This window comes from Psittacula echo (genome assembly GCF_963264785.1).
Source record: "Psittacula echo genome assembly, chromosome: 8".
NCBI classification, from domain to species: Eukaryota; Metazoa; Chordata; class Aves; order Psittaciformes; family Psittacidae; genus Psittacula; species Psittacula echo.
Genome location: NC_137744.1, coordinates 10,445,405 through 10,465,094, shown reverse-complemented (window position 1 = coordinate 10,465,094; position 19,690 = coordinate 10,445,405). Strand labels below are relative to the sequence as shown.

General features: G+C 48.1%; 1 protein-coding gene across 1 annotated transcript in view; it reads left to right on the top strand.

Moving 5' to 3' along the window:
* Positions 1 to 15,347: 15,347 nt before the first annotated feature.
* Positions 15,348 to 19,690, top strand: part of LOC308224757 (gamma-aminobutyric acid receptor subunit alpha-3-like) — a gene marked incomplete at both ends in the record, with an annotated part of 54,158 nt that continues 49,815 nt past the window's right edge. The window contains 2 exons of the mRNA XM_080624942.1: positions 15,348 to 15,436; positions 19,159 to 19,280. Of these exons, the coding sequence (XP_080481068.1) occupies positions 15,348 to 15,436; positions 19,159 to 19,280 (211 nt within the window). The remainder of the gene's footprint in view (positions 15,437 to 19,158; positions 19,281 to 19,690) is intronic.

Sequence of the window (19,690 nt, the reverse complement as noted above, 5' to 3'; positions counted from 1 at the left end):
TCCAGCTCTTTGCTTTGTCAGGATCTGCTGACATATAGACCTTGAGCTCTGCAGTGTCCTGCAGGAAGGGTGATTTAGCTCTTTGAGCTGTTGCGTGAGTGTACATGCTGAGCATCTATGTAAAATGAAGCTATATAGCTACCCCCGTGCCCACTTCTGGATTTCCTTGGGCGTGTCTAAGCTATGGATAAACCCCCAGATATGCTGGAGCCCTTATCTAAAGTGGCAAGGATTATGTGATCTTGTACAGAAACACCACATTGTGCCTCAAGCATCCCTTGGGGTTATATGCGTGTATCAGTACTTCTCAGGGAATGTGGAAAGTAGAGGAAAAAATAACATCTTTTCCACTAGTGCACAATAGGGATACGGTTTAGTTGTGGCTTGACAGTGATGGGTTAACAGTTGGAATCAATGATCTTAAAGGTCTTTTCCAACCTAAGTGGTTCTATATCGAATACAAAGTAAAAGCTCCCCCTATTTTCTAAGTGTTAGAGGTGGACAGTTTCAGCAGCAAGAGCACCTTTCGCTGTGTATTGGAGAGGGTGAAAAGAGCACTGTGTCCTGCAGCCCCTTCCCAATGCCATAGGGGAAAAAACATGTGGGAAAAGTCTGCTCTTGTGGACACCAGCAGATCGTTACCAATCACGTACCTTTAACTCACCAGCACATGGGCAATAACAGTGGGTTTACCGGTGAGGTGGTGCCCAAAGGACAGTCCAGATGAGAAAACACTTTGAAGGGTAGCCTTGCATTTAAACTGAGCTAGGGGAAAGGTTGCTCTTGAACTGTTTCTGGATAGCAGGGACAGCACAGCTTTTTAGGTGGCTCTTTGCTCCCTCCTAGCAGGCTTTGAGGGTTTCACCATGGACAAGGATGGGAGGGGTATGCCTTACCATGGGGGAAGGAGGTATCTTTCTGCCTCAGCCCGATGCTATTCCTATCTGCTGGGGGCTGGCCCAGGGTTCTGCTCCCTTCCCAATGGAGTAAGACCACAAGCTCATTGCTTGAGGGGTGCAAACATGGTGCTGCAGAGGGCAAACAGCAGCTCTGTATATATATGTGAGGATAGGATGGTGGCAGTAGGGCTCCCAGCATCACGCACCGTGAGCGAAAACCCCCATCTCCAACCCAGGATGCAGGCGGGTGGCTGATTTATAGCCAAGGCGAGACAGGGGTCTCTGAGTTAAGCTGTAGACAAGTTGCCATGGAGATGGGTTAATAAAGTACCAGGCAGCAGCCGGCTCTGACACTGCTACGGTTGCAAGAAGCAGGCTGGTGGGGATGGAGAGTGAGAACAGGGTAGCACCAGGAAAGTGGGACAGGACTTGGGTCTGTAGGGCTGTTGAGGGTGCTTTGAGAAAGGAAGGGATGATGGGAGAAGAGAGTCTCTTCTCTCAGCTCTTTGGAAGGAGGGTGTCAGCATGGTCCTCCTTGGTGGTAAGTGGGACCAACAGCTTTCAGAGAAGGGGTTGGAATCCTTTGCAGCTGAAGTGTCTTTTGTCTTGGTCTACTGCCTATATCAGCCATCTGTCTGCTTAGTGACTGTAGGCTTGCTGATTCCCCCAGCAGCATGAGAGGGAAAGAAATGTGGATGCCAGCTTCCAGAGGTTGCTTCAGGCAGGACTGGTGCAAAGGGCACTGCAGTGCTTAGTGTTGGCTTATGTGCAGGGAAAACTGGACCTGCTCCATTCCAAGGCAGATGCCTGCACACAAGCAGTCAGAACCTTTCTAACTGCAAGCCCTGTGCTTATGTGCCTTCAGCCTCAGAGCAGGTCTGCACCACCCTGTGAAACGGTGTGTTACTGGAGCATGTCTCCCTTGACATGCTGCCCTTCTACCTTTCAGCACTGGGGAAGGTCACCTCTTCTTTACTTGGTCCTCCATCCCAGCCATTGCAATGTAACTGCAGCCAGCTCTTTTAAATGTATGGGTGTTGGGTGGGATGAATGGGGATGGCACGGACTTGCCTCCAAAGAGATGGGTGTATTGGAGCTATTCTGCACATGACTAAGTTCTTGCTCCAGCTTGCACCTTCAGAATGGACCTGCTCTGCTTTGCTAGCAGAATTTTAAACTGCAATCCCATTCAGTTCAAGGGCACTGTAGCATGGACCTAATACTAAGCCTGCTTTTACTCTGGCTAGTTGGGTAGGGTGATGGGAGGGGAAGGCTTAGCTAATTATTAGTGAGATATTCCTAAGCTGCTGTACTTCCATTTTGAGAGATTACTCCTCCGTAATATGGTGACAGCCATATTTTAACCTTGATCACCATAAGAAGGCTTTGCCTGAAAGCCATCAGCCTGGAGCGAGCCAGAGTTCAGGCAGGTGTTCCAGCAGGTTAAGGGAGGTGGAAGCTTATGTATTTAAAGAAAGAAATAAAAAGCCTTATGATGGAGTGATGCATTAAAAGATAATTGCTTACAAGTTTCACAAGATGTTTTTATGCCTCCTGAGTTGATGGATGTATCCACAGAGACTGATGCTCATAGCGCAGGGCTCCCTTTCCTTCCGGACAGAGCAGATATCAAAACAGTTCCAGCTAGCTAATGCCACCTATAGATAACCCTACCCTCCAGAGAAAAGATTGTCTAAAGCTGGATTGCCTGAGCTGCCTCCTTCCCTGGTCAAAGCCTCCCGACCATGACAGCATCCCATGCTCAAAACCACCCTGTGTTACTGGTGAATAGTCCTTGTGTCTTTAACTCTGTCATCATGCACTATCCAGATGGTAGGAGTACTCCCCTTCCTTATGGGTCAGCTGGCTTTAGGCACTGGCTGGGATGAAGAAGGACTTCCACTGCCTCCCTTGATGTCCCTGCAGGGCTAGCTGGTGGAGTGAGCCAGCCAGCCCTTGCTGTTGCACCCAAACCATAAGGAGCACAGATCATGCAAGGCTTTGGAGTCTGTCTGGTGCAGCAGCGTCTATGATCTAGGAGGGATTTGACTGGTGGAGATCTTGGTTGTTGCTGTTTGGCAGCTAGAAGCAGGCCCTGCTGTGGTGCACAGGTGCCCTGCTCTGCCCAGGATTTGCATGAGCTGTTATGGTGTGGATCAGCACATCTGGAGGGGTGGGAAGGGCTGCAATGTACATGTCCACAGAACTCCGCATTTAGGGCGCGTTCTAGTTTCTGTAGCTCTTGTTCTGCTTTTAACAACTCGTTGTTCATATGGCTACACCCTTTTAATTCCTTACCTTGTGCTTTCTTTCTTGTCTGACCCCAATTATGGCCACTTCCCATACTTTTGTAAGGAGAACTTGTGGTGTGGCTAAAAGGGGAGGGATTTCATTTGATATTTATATTCTTGGGAAAACTTCTCCAATAAAGGGCCTCATGCCCAAGACTCTTTCACGCTGCTGGCACTGTCAGAGGAGATCTCTGAGTGGAGGAGGCAGTCTTTTGAGAAGGCATCTCAGAGTGGGGTGAGATGCTCCTGGGGAAGTCTGTATCGTTGTTGCTCATGGATGAACAAGCCCCAGGAAAAGCATGGTTTCCATTGCCTGTGACTATTGTTAGCACTACTTAAATCTGTAAATGTTGGAATGTTCTTCAATATGAGCCATTTAAAAATCCTGAGTAATTTCTGTCTCCGGATATGCTTGTGTCTCCGATTCTGTTTCATGCCTCTTATATCCAAGGCAGTTCATGCCAGAAAGCTGAGTCAGTTTGGAAAGGAGGAAGAGCAAGTATTAGGGCCTCTTCTTCTCTCAGCCTCTAGGCAACCAATGTTCTTCAGTCAGCCAGGTCCTGTATCTCATCCCACCTCTTGGCATGGTCGTCTTGGTGATATTCTCCAATGGAGAATTGCCCTCCAGTGAGATGTTGGACCAGATCCTTAGGGCTTTTTGTTAAGTGAATGGCTGTGCCTTGTGACTCCCTGAGCTCTTCCTCATTCCCTTGCCAACACTCCTGTGTTTGCAAGCATGTAAATCAGGAATGGAAGATGTGCTTTGGAGGAACCTTAGATGGAAGCAGAAATTTAGTGTGAGTATCATAGAATCACAGCATGGTTTGGATTGGAAGGGACCTTAAAGCTTATCCAGTTCCAACCCCCTGGCATGGACAGGGACACCTTCCACTAGACCACATTGCTCCAAGCCCCATCCAGCCTGACCTTGAACACTTCCATGGGACATCCACAATATCTCTGGGCAATCTGTGCCAATGTCTCACCATGGCCAACATGTGCTGCTCACGTCACTTTTCCTTAGCTGACCATGCTTGGAAATAGGAGTTTGGACTTGATGATGTCCTGAAATGTCTTCCAATGTGAATTTTCCAAAGATCCTATGATTTTCCCCAGTTGTGGAGACCAGCAAAAGCCCTCCTCTGCTGGCACACACACACCCCTGTTGTCTTGAGTGATACTTTAGATTACAGCAGAGGGATTTATACTTCTTAAAACAGGAACAGCCCAACACCATGTACTGGTTGCTGTTATTCATGTATGAGCAGTCTAAGGGCAACTAAAATTCTAGCTATCCATGTGAGATCTCAAAAGTAAGGTCCTTGCAGTACAGACAAAAATGCCTTTTGGAGATCAGAAAATAGTAACTTGAAGACTCAGCTGATGATTTAAAACTGTCCTGTGAGCATTTACTCTCCATCAAGTAGGCTTGGATGTGGTCTTGAGGGCTAGAGGAACTTACTTTGATTACTCATGGTTTGTGGCAGCCACAAAGTTTCTGAAGAGAGCCAAGTCTTGCAGTAACACTAAGGAGTCTTCCTCCTCTGGTCTAAGAGATGCCAGGTTTGAGTGAGGGGGCACTGTGTTGGACAAAGCTCAAGTTTTGCTTAAGACATTGGCCTTCAGATCATGTGAGGTCTTGCCTATGACTCCTGTCCAGCAGAGGAAAGAAGAACTCACCAGCATTTGAACAGATACAAGTCTTGATGCTTGTATTAGTAGAGACCATGCTCAGATCATAGGGAGCTGAAATTTTGCTCTGGAAGAGAGCCTAAGTTCTCTTCCTATTGTGCAGGAACAAGTCATGATGAATACTTCTATCTCACCAAAACTGGGATGAGTTGTGGTCTGTAGGATTAAGGTAGAACAGCGATTACCCTAAACTTTCTCCTGGAAACAAGAACTGGATCACTTTCTGATATCAAAATGCAGAGAACTTACAGTTAAATTGAATTTAACCACTCATGCCTTGAGGACATTTTCCCTGAAGTATGTTAGCATGTTATTGTAAGTATTCAGAAACAAAAGTATTTAAAAGGGATTTTTGGGTGGTCAATAATGCCTGCAGTTATGATCTTTTATGTCCTCCTGCGTCCTCAGGGATGAAGGAATGGTTATGTACCTTGGAGTCAGAGCTGCGGCTGAGTCTTGCAGTGTGTGTGCAATAGGGAGAGCTCTGCAGGGACAATATATTTTGAGTGCGCCTCACTGTCAGCTTTTGCCTTCCCAGCTTCACTGGTGTGTGGCTCCGCAAAGCACCCAAAGCCCAGCCAGCTCTGTCCAGTGTATCTTGCATCACACTTTCTTGGGATCCCTACATTGCCACGCTGAATGTGTCCTTGAGTTCACTGCCTACTTCTTAGTGCGTTTTAACCTCTCTTCCTCCCTCCTCCCCTTCCCCCGCATTTATTTTCCTCTGTGTGCTTTCTTATTGTGATATAAATCTTGGCAATTCGAAGTTGCAGGCCAAACTTCCCTGCTCCGCTGGCAGATCTGGGATTCGGCCAGGCCTTGCAGCGAGGAGGTTGGCAGGAGCTGGGGTACAGAGTACCTCTCGGGCTGCTTGCCATCTCCCTTCAGAGCACCAGCGCCATGGAGAGCTCTCCCCCTCCTTCAACAGGTAGAAGCTGGGAGCAGCCAGCCGTGCTCAGCCTCCTGCGCAAGAAGGATTCTGCATGGCCGGGGGTTTGTCGAAGGGCCGTGGGGCACCGCTTGGGGTGGTGGCCCCAGACTGGGGAGGGGAGGGCGGCAGCGAGCCGCGCTGCGGGGAGGGCAGCTCCGCACAAAGCGGGTGGGTAAATCCTCCTCCGGGGCGCGGGGAGGAGGAGGAGGAAGGCGGGGGGATGCTGTTTCCCTCCCTCCATCGCGCTCTCGCTCTCTCCCTCCCTCCCTCTCCGCGGCCGCAGAAGCGCAGGCGGCGGCAGCCCGGCACGGCGGCTCGGGGCACGCAGCCCCGAGGAGCGCAGCGGGCTCCGACCGGGCTCCTCTGGGGCAGCCGACGCGGCGGTGAGTGCGGGCGGGGCGGCGGTTCGCGTCCTGGCTCCCCCGGAGTCTCCCCGCGCCGCCCCGGCGGCTGCACCGAAAGGCGGGTACCCGCCCTGCCCGGGGTTAATGGGAAGCGGGAGGCAGCGAGGACCACCCGGACGGGGATGGGGCTCCCGGGCGCTGCGCTGCCCGCCGGTTGTTGTCAAAGGGCCAGTGAACAATGCGGGGAGCAGCGGCTCGTCCCTGCTGGCATCCCCCAGGGATGAGGGTTCGGGAGAGTCGGAGCATCTCTGCTTCCGCAGCAACTCCGGACCGTGCCCCTCCGGAGCAGAGCGGCCGCCCGAGCCGGGCAGGGGTCCCCCTGCTCTGGGGACTCCCAGGGCTGCAGCCCGCCTGCCTGGTACTGCCGGCTGGAGAGTGGAGATAGGTGTAAGCGGCTGTGATAGAAAATGTCTGTATGAGGATAATGCTACAGCCGAAAGGTGAATGAAGGGAAAGGGCTGAGCAGGGAGAGCTGTATACTAAAGTCAAGTCAAGTTTCCTCCTGAATCCTGCAGCCAGGCCTAATAGGCACTGATGCTGTGTCGGGGGGGGTGGGAGAGAGGGGAAAAAAGGCTCCAGATCTTTCCTCCTCCCCCCCGAGTTACTAGGACTGAGAAGTAGCATAATACAATTAAGCATTAGACAGTCCGCGCTGCAACATTTAATCCATTGTTCCTCACACTGCCTTCTGCCAGAACAATTCTCATCTGGGCAAGAGAAGTATAATTGAACAAATAGTTCATTTCCCTGGACAACTGCATCCATAGTCTATCCCCTGTATCTGCTGCTGTCTGGCTGCAAACACAGCAGCGTCCTCAGGCAGAAAGAGAGAGCTGGGACCCTTTGGTGAGGCTCTGAACAGCCACTCAGCCCCAGCAAGAGCAAGCTCACCTGAGTTGTTCTGAAGGCAGCAGCAGGTTTGCTCCCTCATCTCTGGTCCTCTTTAGCTTCCTTGTGGGGAGTGTGAAGAAGATAAATAACAGGTGGCAAGACAGGTCCAGCCTACAACTAGAGGATGCTACGTGTGGTTCAGGCAAGTCCTCTCCTTTCTGTAGTGTCTTAACTTTCTCTTTACCCTGGAGGATAAAGGATTTTGGGCTGTTTTGAGGTGGTGATGCTGTTGTGTTTGCCAGCCTCCCCTTCAGCCTGTGCCTGTGGTGGCAGGGTGCCCTGCAGTGCGCTCACATGCGTGCACAGATGGAGGAGTGCATGAGCCGATGCTCCTGCTCTTTTCCAAGAGAGCTTTGGGCAGCTGGGGGGGTTGCGGCTGCACCATGACCTCCTTGGCACATGCTTGGCCGGAGGCTGCATCCTTTCCTCTGGAATCTCCTACTGGTTTGCCGCGCACAGCGGAGCTCAGTGCATGGGGATACACAGATGTATTGTCCACATGCTTAGCACTGGGATGCTACTGCTTTTCCTTGCTTCTGGAGCTTCTCTTTGTAAGTGTGCATCATACAGCTTTTCTCCTTCTGTTCTTTCTCGTTTCCTCTTTCTTCTTTGTCTGTCGGTTGCCACCTCTCCCACTTCACTCTTCAGCTTCTACTTCATCTTTTCCTTCTTAATCCATTCTTTCACCTCAGTTTCTTTCTCCCTAAGTAGACCATGTCCTCTTCAGCCTGCTCCTCTCAGCACTGGAGAAGCAACCCAGCCCCTCATCTCAGTAGGAGTATTTCTGCCAACTGTTTACAAAAAGTAGCACAACACTCAGACTGAACACTGACATAATTACATACCCAGCCAGAGAGTGTAGTAAATAATACTGCCTTTCAAGCTTTTGCCCAGTGGTGAGTCTTTTGCCATCTCTTTTGCCCACGGGCTAAATGTATTGTACTTGGCTTGTATTTACTTATATTCTGAAAACCCTAAGTCAGTGCACAGATATATGGTATCAAAGGGAATGTACATTGATGTCTTGCACCATGTACACTTAACTGTGCCTGTATGCATCCTGTGCCTGAATATGCATCATACAGCTCTGCTCCTGCATTCAGGCTTTGACAGTCATGCTTGGCAAGTGTGAGCGCTGTCAGGGAAGGCACAATTGCTGAGGTGCGGATATTGTTCCATCAGTGAAGGAAAGATGGCTGTGAGGTGAAGGTCAAGAGCACCAGCAGAAGGCACAGAGCTTGGCTAGCCATGTCTGCACTGGTTAGGGTGCTAGCTAGTTTTCCAAAGATGAGTGTGATTGATTGCAGACTGTGGGTACTGTCAGCACGGTTGTATTTCCAGTTGTGCTTGTGAGCCTGAGTCTGTCTGCAGTTGCTTTGATTGTGAGTCAGTCTGTCTGCAGTTGCAGTAGCTGTGAATCAGTGTCTGCCTGTAATTACGTGGGTGAATCAGTGTTGGCTTGTTACACTTTGAGTGCAAATGGTTTCCCATAGCGGTTGTGGGTGTGAATCACTCTACAATCCCTCTGGATGTGTTTTTTGAGTAGAGCGATGCAACACTGGGATTAATTTTGTTTTGATGGGGAAAAACTGTCAAGCAGCTTCTCGTTTTGAAAAATTAAGGCTGAGTTGGGAGTTGGGCACCGAGCTTGTTCCTCTGTCACCAGCTTTCTACTGAAGAGATCCGCTTTAAGGCCTGCTCCCAAGGTTTCCATGTTGATCTGAACCTTTAATTGGTTTAACTTGTGCCGCTGGTCCTGGGTGTCCTCTTCTGCTGGCATCTCTTGCAGAGCTGCAGACAACACATTTGGTAACCATCACGTGTGCCTCATACCTTGTGTGTGTGGCACATTCATGGGAAGGTTGTTTATGGCTTGTGCAGTGTGTGTGTTTATGGGGACAAGCTACTGTGTGTGCCCTTGGGTAGGTAAGCACAAACATTTTCATGCTTGTGAGTTGAAGACTACGTGGTTCCTTTGCCATATGCCTCTTGCTGTGAGCCAGGGCTATCTCTCTAAGTAGATTGTAAACAGCAAGTTTGATTCAGGTAGGTGGAGGTACTGCTGCTTGTCTCTTGTTCGTGCAAAACACTGTAGTAGCTTCTGGCTTTCAGCAGCATCTGTATGGCATAGAGCAGTGCTAAACTGAGAGGCAAGTCAGAGAAATTCAGGCTACATCAGATGATGGAAGCAGAGCACTTACCTTGGTCCAGGCTAACAAACTAAGCATCTGCTGTGCTGGCTAGTGCAGGTGGAGTGTGATGCTGGCAAGGCTGGACTGCTTCCAGGACACACTGACTTGGGTGTCTCTGCCTGTGTTGCGCAGTGTATGCCTGCACCCCATTTAGCTCATTTCAGAACAAAGGGATTCAAACAATCAGTAGGACAAGGGTTTTGCAAAACACCATTGTATCTTATGCCATCATTTTCAGGCTTCCAGATGAATCTTGTCTGCTCGTTGTTGCCCCTGCCCTCAAATAAAAAGAGGTTTATTCCAAGGGACCCTTCTTTAAGCTGAAGAAGTTGAGAACTGAAGCAAAACCTCCTCAACAGGGACACAGGGTAGCATGTACATTGCCTGCATTTACTGCCACTGCACTGAGGGCTTGCTGGCTGTCTGTATCTGCAGAGAGAGCTTGGAGCTTTACCTAAAGACGTGCTAGAAGAGGCATAGCTTTGATCACCACAAGGCTGGTGTGCTCATGGAGGACCGGTGATGGCTGGACAGAGTACAGCCTGTGCAGTGTGGATGATTTTGGAATCCCTGAAAGGTGCCAGAGGACCTCTCCTGATGCCTGGGACCTGTTTTGCAGAGGCTGTAGTGCAATGAGGAAGGGCTTGAAGGAGTTTCTTGTGCTGTGTAAGTGCACCTGACTTTGGGGGTAAATATGCAGGTGTTGTGAGGTCACCTACAGTGCTGTGCTCAGATGTGTTACTGCGCAGGTGGATGGATGTGTTTGTCATCCACAGGGTCAAGATCGCCCTCTTATCCCTGCATGGAAGTGCTTGTAGCTGGGCTCTTGCACTGAGGCTGCCTCTAATTTCCAGTTTGTTTTCCAGCTGCTTCCCAGCATCAGCTCCTCATTGCACAGCCCTCTCTGAGATACCTCAGTTGGCAAAGAAGTGGAGCAGCTGCAGGGGCTGGGGGCTGAGTGACAGCTTTGAGAGCTCAGCACTTCTTCAGCTGATGCCACTGGTGTTGGTTCATGGTGTGTGGGCATGCTGACCTACTGATGCTGCAGGTACACAGCATCTCTGGGTGCAGCGATGGGGTAAAAATGTCCTTTGGGCTGCTTCATGAATGCCGCCTGCATTATTAGACTGCTGCTAAGTGAATCAGATTGTTCCCTTGACTGTGCATGTTCCAAGGAGGCAATAATTTGAGAGAGGTATTGATGTGGCTCTCACAAGTGAACACAGGTGGGTTTATGTGTCTTTTCTTTCTTCATTCCCTCTCTGATGCTTGCTGTTCTCCCAGGTTTTATTGCAAACTTTACTTTTCTCCACCTCCAGAGCTCTATCTGTCTTTCCCTTGTCAGCAGCAAGCTTGTGCTAATCACTCATTCCTAAGAAGGCATTTCAGAATATCTAATCCTTATAGAATAAGGTTTTATGAAAAGATCAAGCTCATTATGACAAGTCGGGAGGTACCCTAGTAACTATGTTAACTTTGGGTACCATGCTGACCTGGAAGGTGTCATCACCTTCTTGGTTCCCAAACCCACCTCAGTAGGAACAGGGGCTGGAGCATGTTAGTGTCTTGAGGACGATAAAGGTTTTCCAAATCCTCATTCCAAAACTGCCCATCCAACAGGAAGGCTGTATTTCTGGGGAGTGTTGTTATGCTATGATGCTCTGGAGATTGGACAGACTGAGTGTGCTTGAGAGGAGTGGGTATGTTTATGATGCCTTTAGTATGTGGTTATAAAGACACCTGCCAAAATCCAGAGTGCACAGAATTGTAAACCTCAAGTATTGCTGGATTCCAGCTGCAAAGTGTTAGCTGGGCTCCTTAGAAAATCTGCATTGAATTCAGCTGTGGAGGTTACCAGCAACTGCAGAATTAGTGATGAATGCGTTCACTAACTGTGCCATTAAGAAATGAGCAATGGACAGATGGAAGAAGGAAGTGCAGAGCTCTTTCGAACACGAACAATCCCTATAGGCTCCATCTTGCATAGGCGTAGATGAGCACCAAAAGCTAGAGAGTGATGTTCTTTACCTTATGTGAAAGAGAGGTCAGTCTGAGTTGTATCACTGTTTTCCAAGCATATAAATCTTTGTATTCTGCTTTTTTTCTTAATGGATACTGTGCTTGGTTCCTTTCCACAAGACCTAGTAAGAAATCTTGGATTTTTTTTTCTTCTTTGAGACTATTGCCATCCAACTAACATTCCTAAACCCTCACTCATTTACATGCAGTTACGTGTGTGTTGCCTGCATCCTCCCCCCCTTCCAAGAGGATCAGAGGTCCCTGAAAGTATTCAGATCAAGACATTGTTTCAGTGCCTTCCTGAGTGGTAAGTGACAGCTGAATAGCATTTTGCTTAAGCACCTTCTGCAGGGGCAGCACCAGTTCATAGTTCAAGCTGGAGTAGCCCCAGTTTTCCTTTCCCTGGGTGTTTCCATTCCTTTCCTTTGCTCAAGATGGTGTTGCACACCAAGGGACCCCTTTCTCCCTGCAGTAACCGCTATGGGGCAGACAGACCTCTGCAAGGGTGACCTTTTAGTGCTGCAATCTAAGGAGCTCCATTACTGAGCTGTTGAAACCAGGACTGGTTTTACCAGCCTGCCAACCCAGAAACCTTTTTGTTAGAGAGGCTGTGTGGCCAGTAGCTATTAGGCTTATAAAGCCCTTGCTGTGACTGATATTTTTCATGTCCCTGTGGTTGGTGCTTGGCCTGGATAAGCAAAAGCCCCAGGAAAGGGGAGAGGTGATGCTGAGAACTGTTGTGCCGTGGGGACCACACTAGGCTCTGGCTATGGGGAACTTTGGAAGATCCTTTGAGCTGTATGAAGGGTGAAGCCACTTCCTTTGCAAAATCTTCCTTACATCCTTCAGAGAAATGCTTTCTGCCTGGCAATAGGGTAATGAGCATCAGTGCTGGAAAGGGGTTGTTCTTTCTGCTGCTGCCCTAGCACCCCCTAGCCAGCCCTGGCTCAGTATCACAAGGCTACCAGGGTTCATCACCAACAGTTTAAGCCCCTGTGTTAATCAGGAATGTCAATCACAGTCCTCAGGACCAGATCTGCTTCTTGAATCAAAGGAGGCAAAAGCCAGGAAAAATGCTGTGCATCCTCTTGTATCCAGCTCCCTGGGAAAAATACAAGAACCAAAGGAAAATGATAGGAAACAGTGCCAAGTTATTTTCCATGCTGTGTTGTCCTTCCCAAGTCCCTAAATGCAGCCATAGCAAACCAGCCATGCATGTACTCTCACACCCCATTTGGGGGGCATTCTGTGCACCAGCAAACTGAGCCATTGCTGGCAAAATAATCACTTGGGCAAGTAGTGAAACAAGATTTTTCCTCCCAGTGCAGGTGTACAGAACTGGTTCTGATGCTTGAAATAAGACTTAAGCATGTATTTAACTTTATTCGAGCAGCCCTGTTATCCTTGGCTAGCACCTTCCTCAATAGAATTATCCAAGTAGAAAATTAGCCCTTCATCTCCATATAATATTGAAGGAATTAAAAAAGGGTTTGGTAAGAATGTGGCTGTTTAGAGCTTCTTGGCACAGACAGGCACATCTTACACACACCTACATGGAAAGTGTGCTTCTGGCTTTTGTCATTGTTCCTGACCCTGTCTCTTTCTGAATTATCTTGCCGCTCTGTTTTCTGGTCCTCTTTTCTTCAGCTCCTCTGTCCCACCTTTGGTGTGTAATCTCCCCAGTCTCTGGTCTCACCAATCTAATAAAGATGCTCCAAAACGTTCTAGAGGAGTCAGAAGGGTTCCTGCAGAGCCAGGAGGCACCCGCTGCAAACCCAAAGAGTTCTTATTTGTGTGGGTATCTCTGCTCAAAAACTGCTGGCAGGGCAAATTCTGCCAAAACAAACTGTTTATTGAATTCAGCAATTGAATGGGAAAGTGTTGATTTCAGTGAGGTTTTTCAGTGGTGGTGTGGGCAGGGGAGAGGGAAACAGCAATGGTGGGATTTTGGCTTTTGGCTCATGTTTGAAATCGCCTTAATAAAAAAAAATCAAATCCTATTGTATAATTTGCAAGTATAAGTGAAATGAAAGGGAAACGTTGAAAGGAAATCTGTTGAGGAGCTTCTAATTGAAGGAGGTTTGAATTTGCCTTGTAGAAAACATCAACATTTTAGCTGTCCTTGTTGTGATTTGGAATGAGTCTCCCCAAACTGCTGGAATTTCCCACAGAACAGATGTTCAGCCTCTTAATTTGTGCTTCATCAGCAAATACGTGAATTTCCAAGGCTGTGTGTCCCTTCTCAGCTGGAGGGTGGCAGGAACCAGAGGAGGGCTTGTCTCACCAGAGGTGTAGGTGAGTCTTTGCCAGAAGGCTCCTGCAGCCTCTGGTGTATGCTGCTTTGGTGGGAAGGCTGCACTTCCCTAGGTAGCATCCGGATTAAATAAGGCCTGAGAACACCTACGAATGATCTCATGCACAAAATTAATCCATGCACTGATAGTTGCAAGGATTTTCGGTAATAGGGAGGAAGATAAAGGTAATGTGTCTGAAGTATGAATGTGCTTTATGCAAGGCAATGCTATTTTTTCCTTCTGTGCCTGCCATAAGTGAGCATATTGCCAGAACAAAAGCTGTGGTGGATGGATAAGGACTTGTAGTGTCTGGCTCTTTCCTTCTGCTTTTGTGGCAGCTTATGTCCTCCTGGAGCTGTACTGAGCTAAAAAGAAAGGATCAGACACAGCATCCAGAAGACTGTAAGGTCAAAATGATGTGGGTGACCAGGGTTAGCTAGTTGCAGAATCCTGCTTGGGGCTGAGCTCTCAGCTCTCTGCATGGGATTTATGCTGCAGGTTCCTGCCTCCAAGTCTGTCTGCAGAAGCCTCTGCTCACTGAGAGCACTTGCACTAAGATCTCACCTGCCCTCTTCATCCTGAGCACCCTCTGCCAGCTGAGAAATGCCCTTCAAGTGGTGGGGTTTGGCTTTCAACCCAGCATCTCCTTCCTTCGTGCTGGAAGTTGCTGCCTGAGGCTCTGCGATATTGGTGCCTATTGAGTGGGGAAATCCAGAAGTCAGCTTTGGCTGGCAACAACATCGTGCCCTTTCGTGATCAAAGAGAGCCTTCATTTATGGCTTTGGAGGCGCACACTGGCCATTTGTGCCTGGCTACCAAGGTGCTGCGCTGCTGCTGTGCTAAATCTCCTGTGTGCCAGACATGGTGTCGTGCTGGTGAGACGTCACGACAAGCTGTATTTATACAGGCTGTTGCTTGGCAGTGCTGTTCCAAGGTGCATCAACATAATGAGATACATAAAAGGGGAAGGCAGTTAAATGTGCAATAACATCACAATAAAAGTAAAACTGAGCATTAATGAAAAATCTGAGCACACTAAGTGCAGCACAGCCGAGCACTCCCACTACCTTGGGCCTCAGTGCCCGAACTTAATAATAATTTCTGGCAGTGTCATTACCAGAATTAAATGAGGGCCTAACTGCTCAGAAAAAGGCGTTTGGGGAAAAGTGGGTCTTGAGGCTTTGCAAGCGGTTCTGCTGTGTGGGTGTCCCCAAGGCAGCGCAGGTAGCAGGGAGCTGGGAACTGCTGCGAGGTGAGGGCAGTGACTGAGAGTATGGGTTGAGAAGGAAGAGATGGGTGGAAGAACCAACAGCGCTGTCATTTTGGAAGTGGAGCTCTGCACTCGCTGAAGTAACTGCGAAGCTGCCGGATGCTCTGTGAAGATGGGGTGAGGGTTTGTATGTGTATAAACATGCGTGGCTCTGACCCCACGCTGGGACTTCCCCAGGGCCAGGGCACTGCAGGGGATGCTGCTGCCCTTGGTCCTAGTGGGGTCTCTGGGATTTCAAATATTAAATATTCAATTAATTAATTAATGTTATTATTATTAATTAATAATAATTACCCCAGCAATACGAACTGCTGGTTAACATGGATAAACTGCTGCAAATAAACAAACTGAGCAGATTGCTTTTCTCCTAATAAATAAAACCTATTTTCTCTTCTGTCCTTCCCCTCTGTGCCTACCCTGGCAGGTCTTGGAGGCTAGTGTGATGTTCACTGCGTGCTGACACCATGGCGCTGAGGCTCCTGGAAATGGGCTCACTCTCCTTTGTTAGCCTTGGAGTCCTAGTCCTGGTTTTGGCTCTCCCTGCTGATGCTGGGTAAGGTGGTGAATGCTGAGGCTGTTGGGCAAAACTGCAGTCCTCTTGCTATGCTTAAATATCCCAGGTCCAGTACCTATGTGAAGCAGCCCAGGGCAAAGTGCTACGAAGAGTCTGTACTGTGTTTGACCCTCCACTTGTCCTCATCCCCATGCCTTTCACCCCAGGGATTGTACAGTACCTCATGGCTGAGCTGACTGATTACATTAGTGTTATTTGAGGTCTTCTCACTAAGGACAGTTGTCAGCATTTTTTGCAACAAAACCAGTTTTAAGATTTGGCCTCTTCACAGTTCACTCTGGGCAAGGACTTGGAAGGGAGATTCCACACCACCACCACCACCACCCCCGCCTTTAATTTCTGAATACTTTTAAAAAAAAGAAAATGAAACTGCTTCAGTTGTTGAGCTTTTTGTGGTATAAGGACCTGCGAGCAGCACACTTGATGTGCTGCAGTATGGGGCAGGATTCTGGCCAGCCCTGGCTGGGCACTCTGCACTGTGTCGAGGCTGTCCCGGCACAGGGAACGCTGCTGCCAGCCTCTGGGAGCTGTCAGGAGAAGACAAAGCCTGTTAGCCTTTGACAGGCTCTGCTGCCCTCCTCTGCATCCCACTGGAGCCTCTGCTGAGGCTTGGGGAGCTCAGAGAGCCCTTCAAGGCAGGGGAGCAAAGACACCACCAACACAACCACGGGGAGAGATGAGCTTTGCACAGAGGGGGAGAAATGCAAATAACACATGACTCCTATGAAAAATTTAGGAAAGCCTTTAGAGCACCAGGTATGGACGTTGAGGTGCTGCTGCTGCTGAGTTACAAGTCCAGCAGCAACCAGGGATTTCTATGCATGAAATGATGTTATTGCTGTCACTCATACTTCACCCCTCTGCGTGGAGCTGTTTACCCAGATGCATGCTCCTGCCTTGTCCTGCCCATCCCACTTCACCCGCTTGGATCTAACTCTGCATAAGCAAATGTGTCCCGAGCATGCCTTGACATGCCTCTGCCTCTCCCAGTGCTGCCCTTTTGCTTCCCATCACATAGTCACTGATGATGCTGCTGCTACCTCACTGCCTGCCATGTGGGTATCGCTCTTGTCCACAGGAAGATTTGCTTCCTAAATTGCATACAAGGGGACCTTTGTTTGGAGCTGGTGTGCTGATGTGGCAGCCAGCTCTCCAGAGAGCATGTGCACAGGGACGGGTGGTGAGGTAATGACTTTTCCTCAAGCCTATCCTAATTAAATTTGCTGTAAACCTCTGCCTTCTCTGCCTAAAGGCTTTTAATTATCTCTAAAACCATGATCCCCACATGTCTTTGGAATTCCTTTACACCTTACTACAGGGCAGCTTTAGCTTGATGTTAAGGTTACAGGTGAGCCAGCCCAGACCTTGGCTGGACTGGGGAATTAGCCGCAATCAGTGCCAGTCAGAGGTGCTGCCTGCACCCTTACCTTGCCCTGCCCATGCTGCTCTTTCCTCCTCAGTGAATTCCATGCTGCTCACACTGAAGTTGAAACCTCAAATGTCAGGCTAAGTAAAACGGCTTTGAAATTTGTAAACTCATTTTTCCCATCACCGCTGAGCCTCCGCCAGGAATTCCTTCACAAAAATCTGTCCTCCCGCTCTTTATATTGCGGGTGATTTTTAAAGATAGCTTATAAAACATTAATGAATGAGCTTTCATGAGCACCGTAGCTATTCATAAGTTATAGATGGTTTTATACCCATCAGCAGACACTGGTACAGATTGCTTTTAAGCATGACATCTATTGAAAGCTGTTACAATTGAAAGTCACTAATTACAGCAGGCATTTGTTAAATTCTTCAAAATTCTGCTTTTCTGCAGGGAGTTCAGCTATTTCAAATATTTCAAGTCCAGATGAAAACCAAAACCACTGTTTTGATTGGAATGCAAAGGCCTGAAGGCTGTGATGCAGTTTGTAGTATCAGTGATGGTTTGGTGGTTTTGATCTGACAAGTGGCATTAGGGTTGGGATGGGTGTTTTCTCTACCATACCTCACTCCCCATCCCCTATGGGAACTGCAGTTTAAGCACTTTATTACCCTCTTAGGCTCTTATAAAGCCAAGCTTACTGGCTTGACCTCTTCTCCCATGCTACCAGGTATTGGTTTGCTAAAACCAGAGGTTAAGGAGCCTTGTGGGAGATGGGATCCAATCCCTGGAGAAGTAAACCTCAAGCACTTGAAATGCAATTTCCCAGAGTGTTTGGTTATTGATGCCAACGCGAATTAATGTCAAAATTGCCCAAAATGGAATATTTCAATTAGCTGCCACATGCTGTATAGTATTGATTCAGCCTGGCTCTAAAAATACTCATACCCTGCTCTCGATTTTTCCTCTTTTGCTAGAAAACACTTTTTGCTCTAATTTATCTTGGACAAGTGGGGGTTTCTGCTAGGAGAACATTCTGATAGAGAACTCCAAGCCAGCTCTGCTACTTGTCACCCTACTGACCCTTCACAGGGTATTTACAAATAGACTCATAGTGTCACGGGCGATGTGTCTAACCAGATAGGATGCAGCAGGATTAAGCTTTAAACCCTATAAATGATATTCCTCTTTCTGTTTGGTTTTGTTTGCTTGGGGGGGGGGTTGTGGGGATTTTTTGTGGGGTTTTTTGTTTTGGGGTTGGTTTTTTTTTCCACCAATTACTTTCTGGGCACTTTTAAACCATTGGCTGCACACATCAACTGGAGCAAGAGAAAGGGGCAGGAGAAGGAAAGAAAGGTAGGAGGAGAAGGTAAGGGGTGGAAGAGTTAGAAACCAACAATTTAGGGGCTTCTCTTGCCCCAGCTGTGGGGAGTATTCCTTCAGTGCATCATAGGTGCCTCCCCTGGCAATTGCATCTACATCTCACACCACTAGAATGTTTCTAGTTTGCTGTGTCTGTGGTCTTCATATGGGCTCCCTCATCACCCATCTCTCTGTTTAGTGGCACAGGGCTGCTTTGCCAGTTGGGTTACCTGGTGCCATTGCTGAGGATCCCTCTGCTCTATCAGCCTTTCCTGCCTTGCCTGGTTGGGCTTCCTTAGCCATCCTGCTGCCCGTTTGTGCCTCTTAATCTCTCTTTGGCTTCATTGGTGTCTCTTTTATTTCCTCTTCCATTTTCCTTGCAATCTCTGCAATCTATAGATTTTTCTTTTGTTTTTTCTTACTTAATCTCCTGCTTTTCCATTTGTTTTGGTCCTAACAGCTATTTCTGCTGGGGAAAGCTGTGCTTAGAGCCACAGCACTGGTACTCTGTGTTGTCTGAAATCTCTTTTTGAGGAAAGCCAGTTTCAGAAGCATTCTCAGGCTCCTTCTCTGTTGATTGAAAGGGAGATGAGAAATGCAAATTATTGGCAAATATCAAATCAAATGTATTATTTGCGTCCCTTGGGCTTGCAAAACTGCATTGAGGATTTTGTTTAGGAAGATCAGCTTTTCTTGAGAAATTTACTACTTATTTTATTCCACCTGGGGCACCAAATGCCCCGAGGAAATCATCTTCTTTGGAGGATTCCAGGCTTCTTGCATTGAGCAGAGTTAGGAACATGAGAATTCATTTGGTTTCATTGCCTTATGAACATGCATGCACCACTGCAGCACAGGCTGGAGCATGAGCTGACATCCCTTCATTTCCAGTAACTGCTCAGAGCGTGGAAAGAGTAGGTTTCTCTTCTGATGATGTTTTTATCTCCTTTTTTCCCCTTTTACACACCAGGCTTTCTCAGAAACATGTTTCAGACGTCGTCGATGACAGCAAAGACAACATCACCATTTTCACCCGCATCCTGGACAGGCTGTTGGATGGATACGACAACCGCCTCAGACCCGGACTTGGAGGTCAGCTGGGACAGACAGATGATGTTTTCCACAGCTGTGTAGCTTTAGAAATGAGAGGTTGCACAGAAGACTTCTTACAAAGGCCGATGTGGTCAGGGGAGGTTGGTTCAGTGCCAGAGTCAGTCTGTTGCCAGTTTCCCCATTTTGAGTCTGTGCTACCTTTTTTGGTGGTTTGTGAGATGAGAGCTACAAGTCTGACTGCTGTGATCTTCTGTGACATTACATTGATAGGCCTGTAGATGGAGCAAATATAATTAAACTTATTTCTGCTTTTATAGGCATTACCACTTCAGAAATGATGAAACTACCAGTTTGCAGGACCTTCAACTCATGCTGTTGGTTGTTAGCCAGTGGGCTTTGCTATAGAGCTTCTATCTTGACATCTTCTCAGTTATTTCCCATGTAGCTGT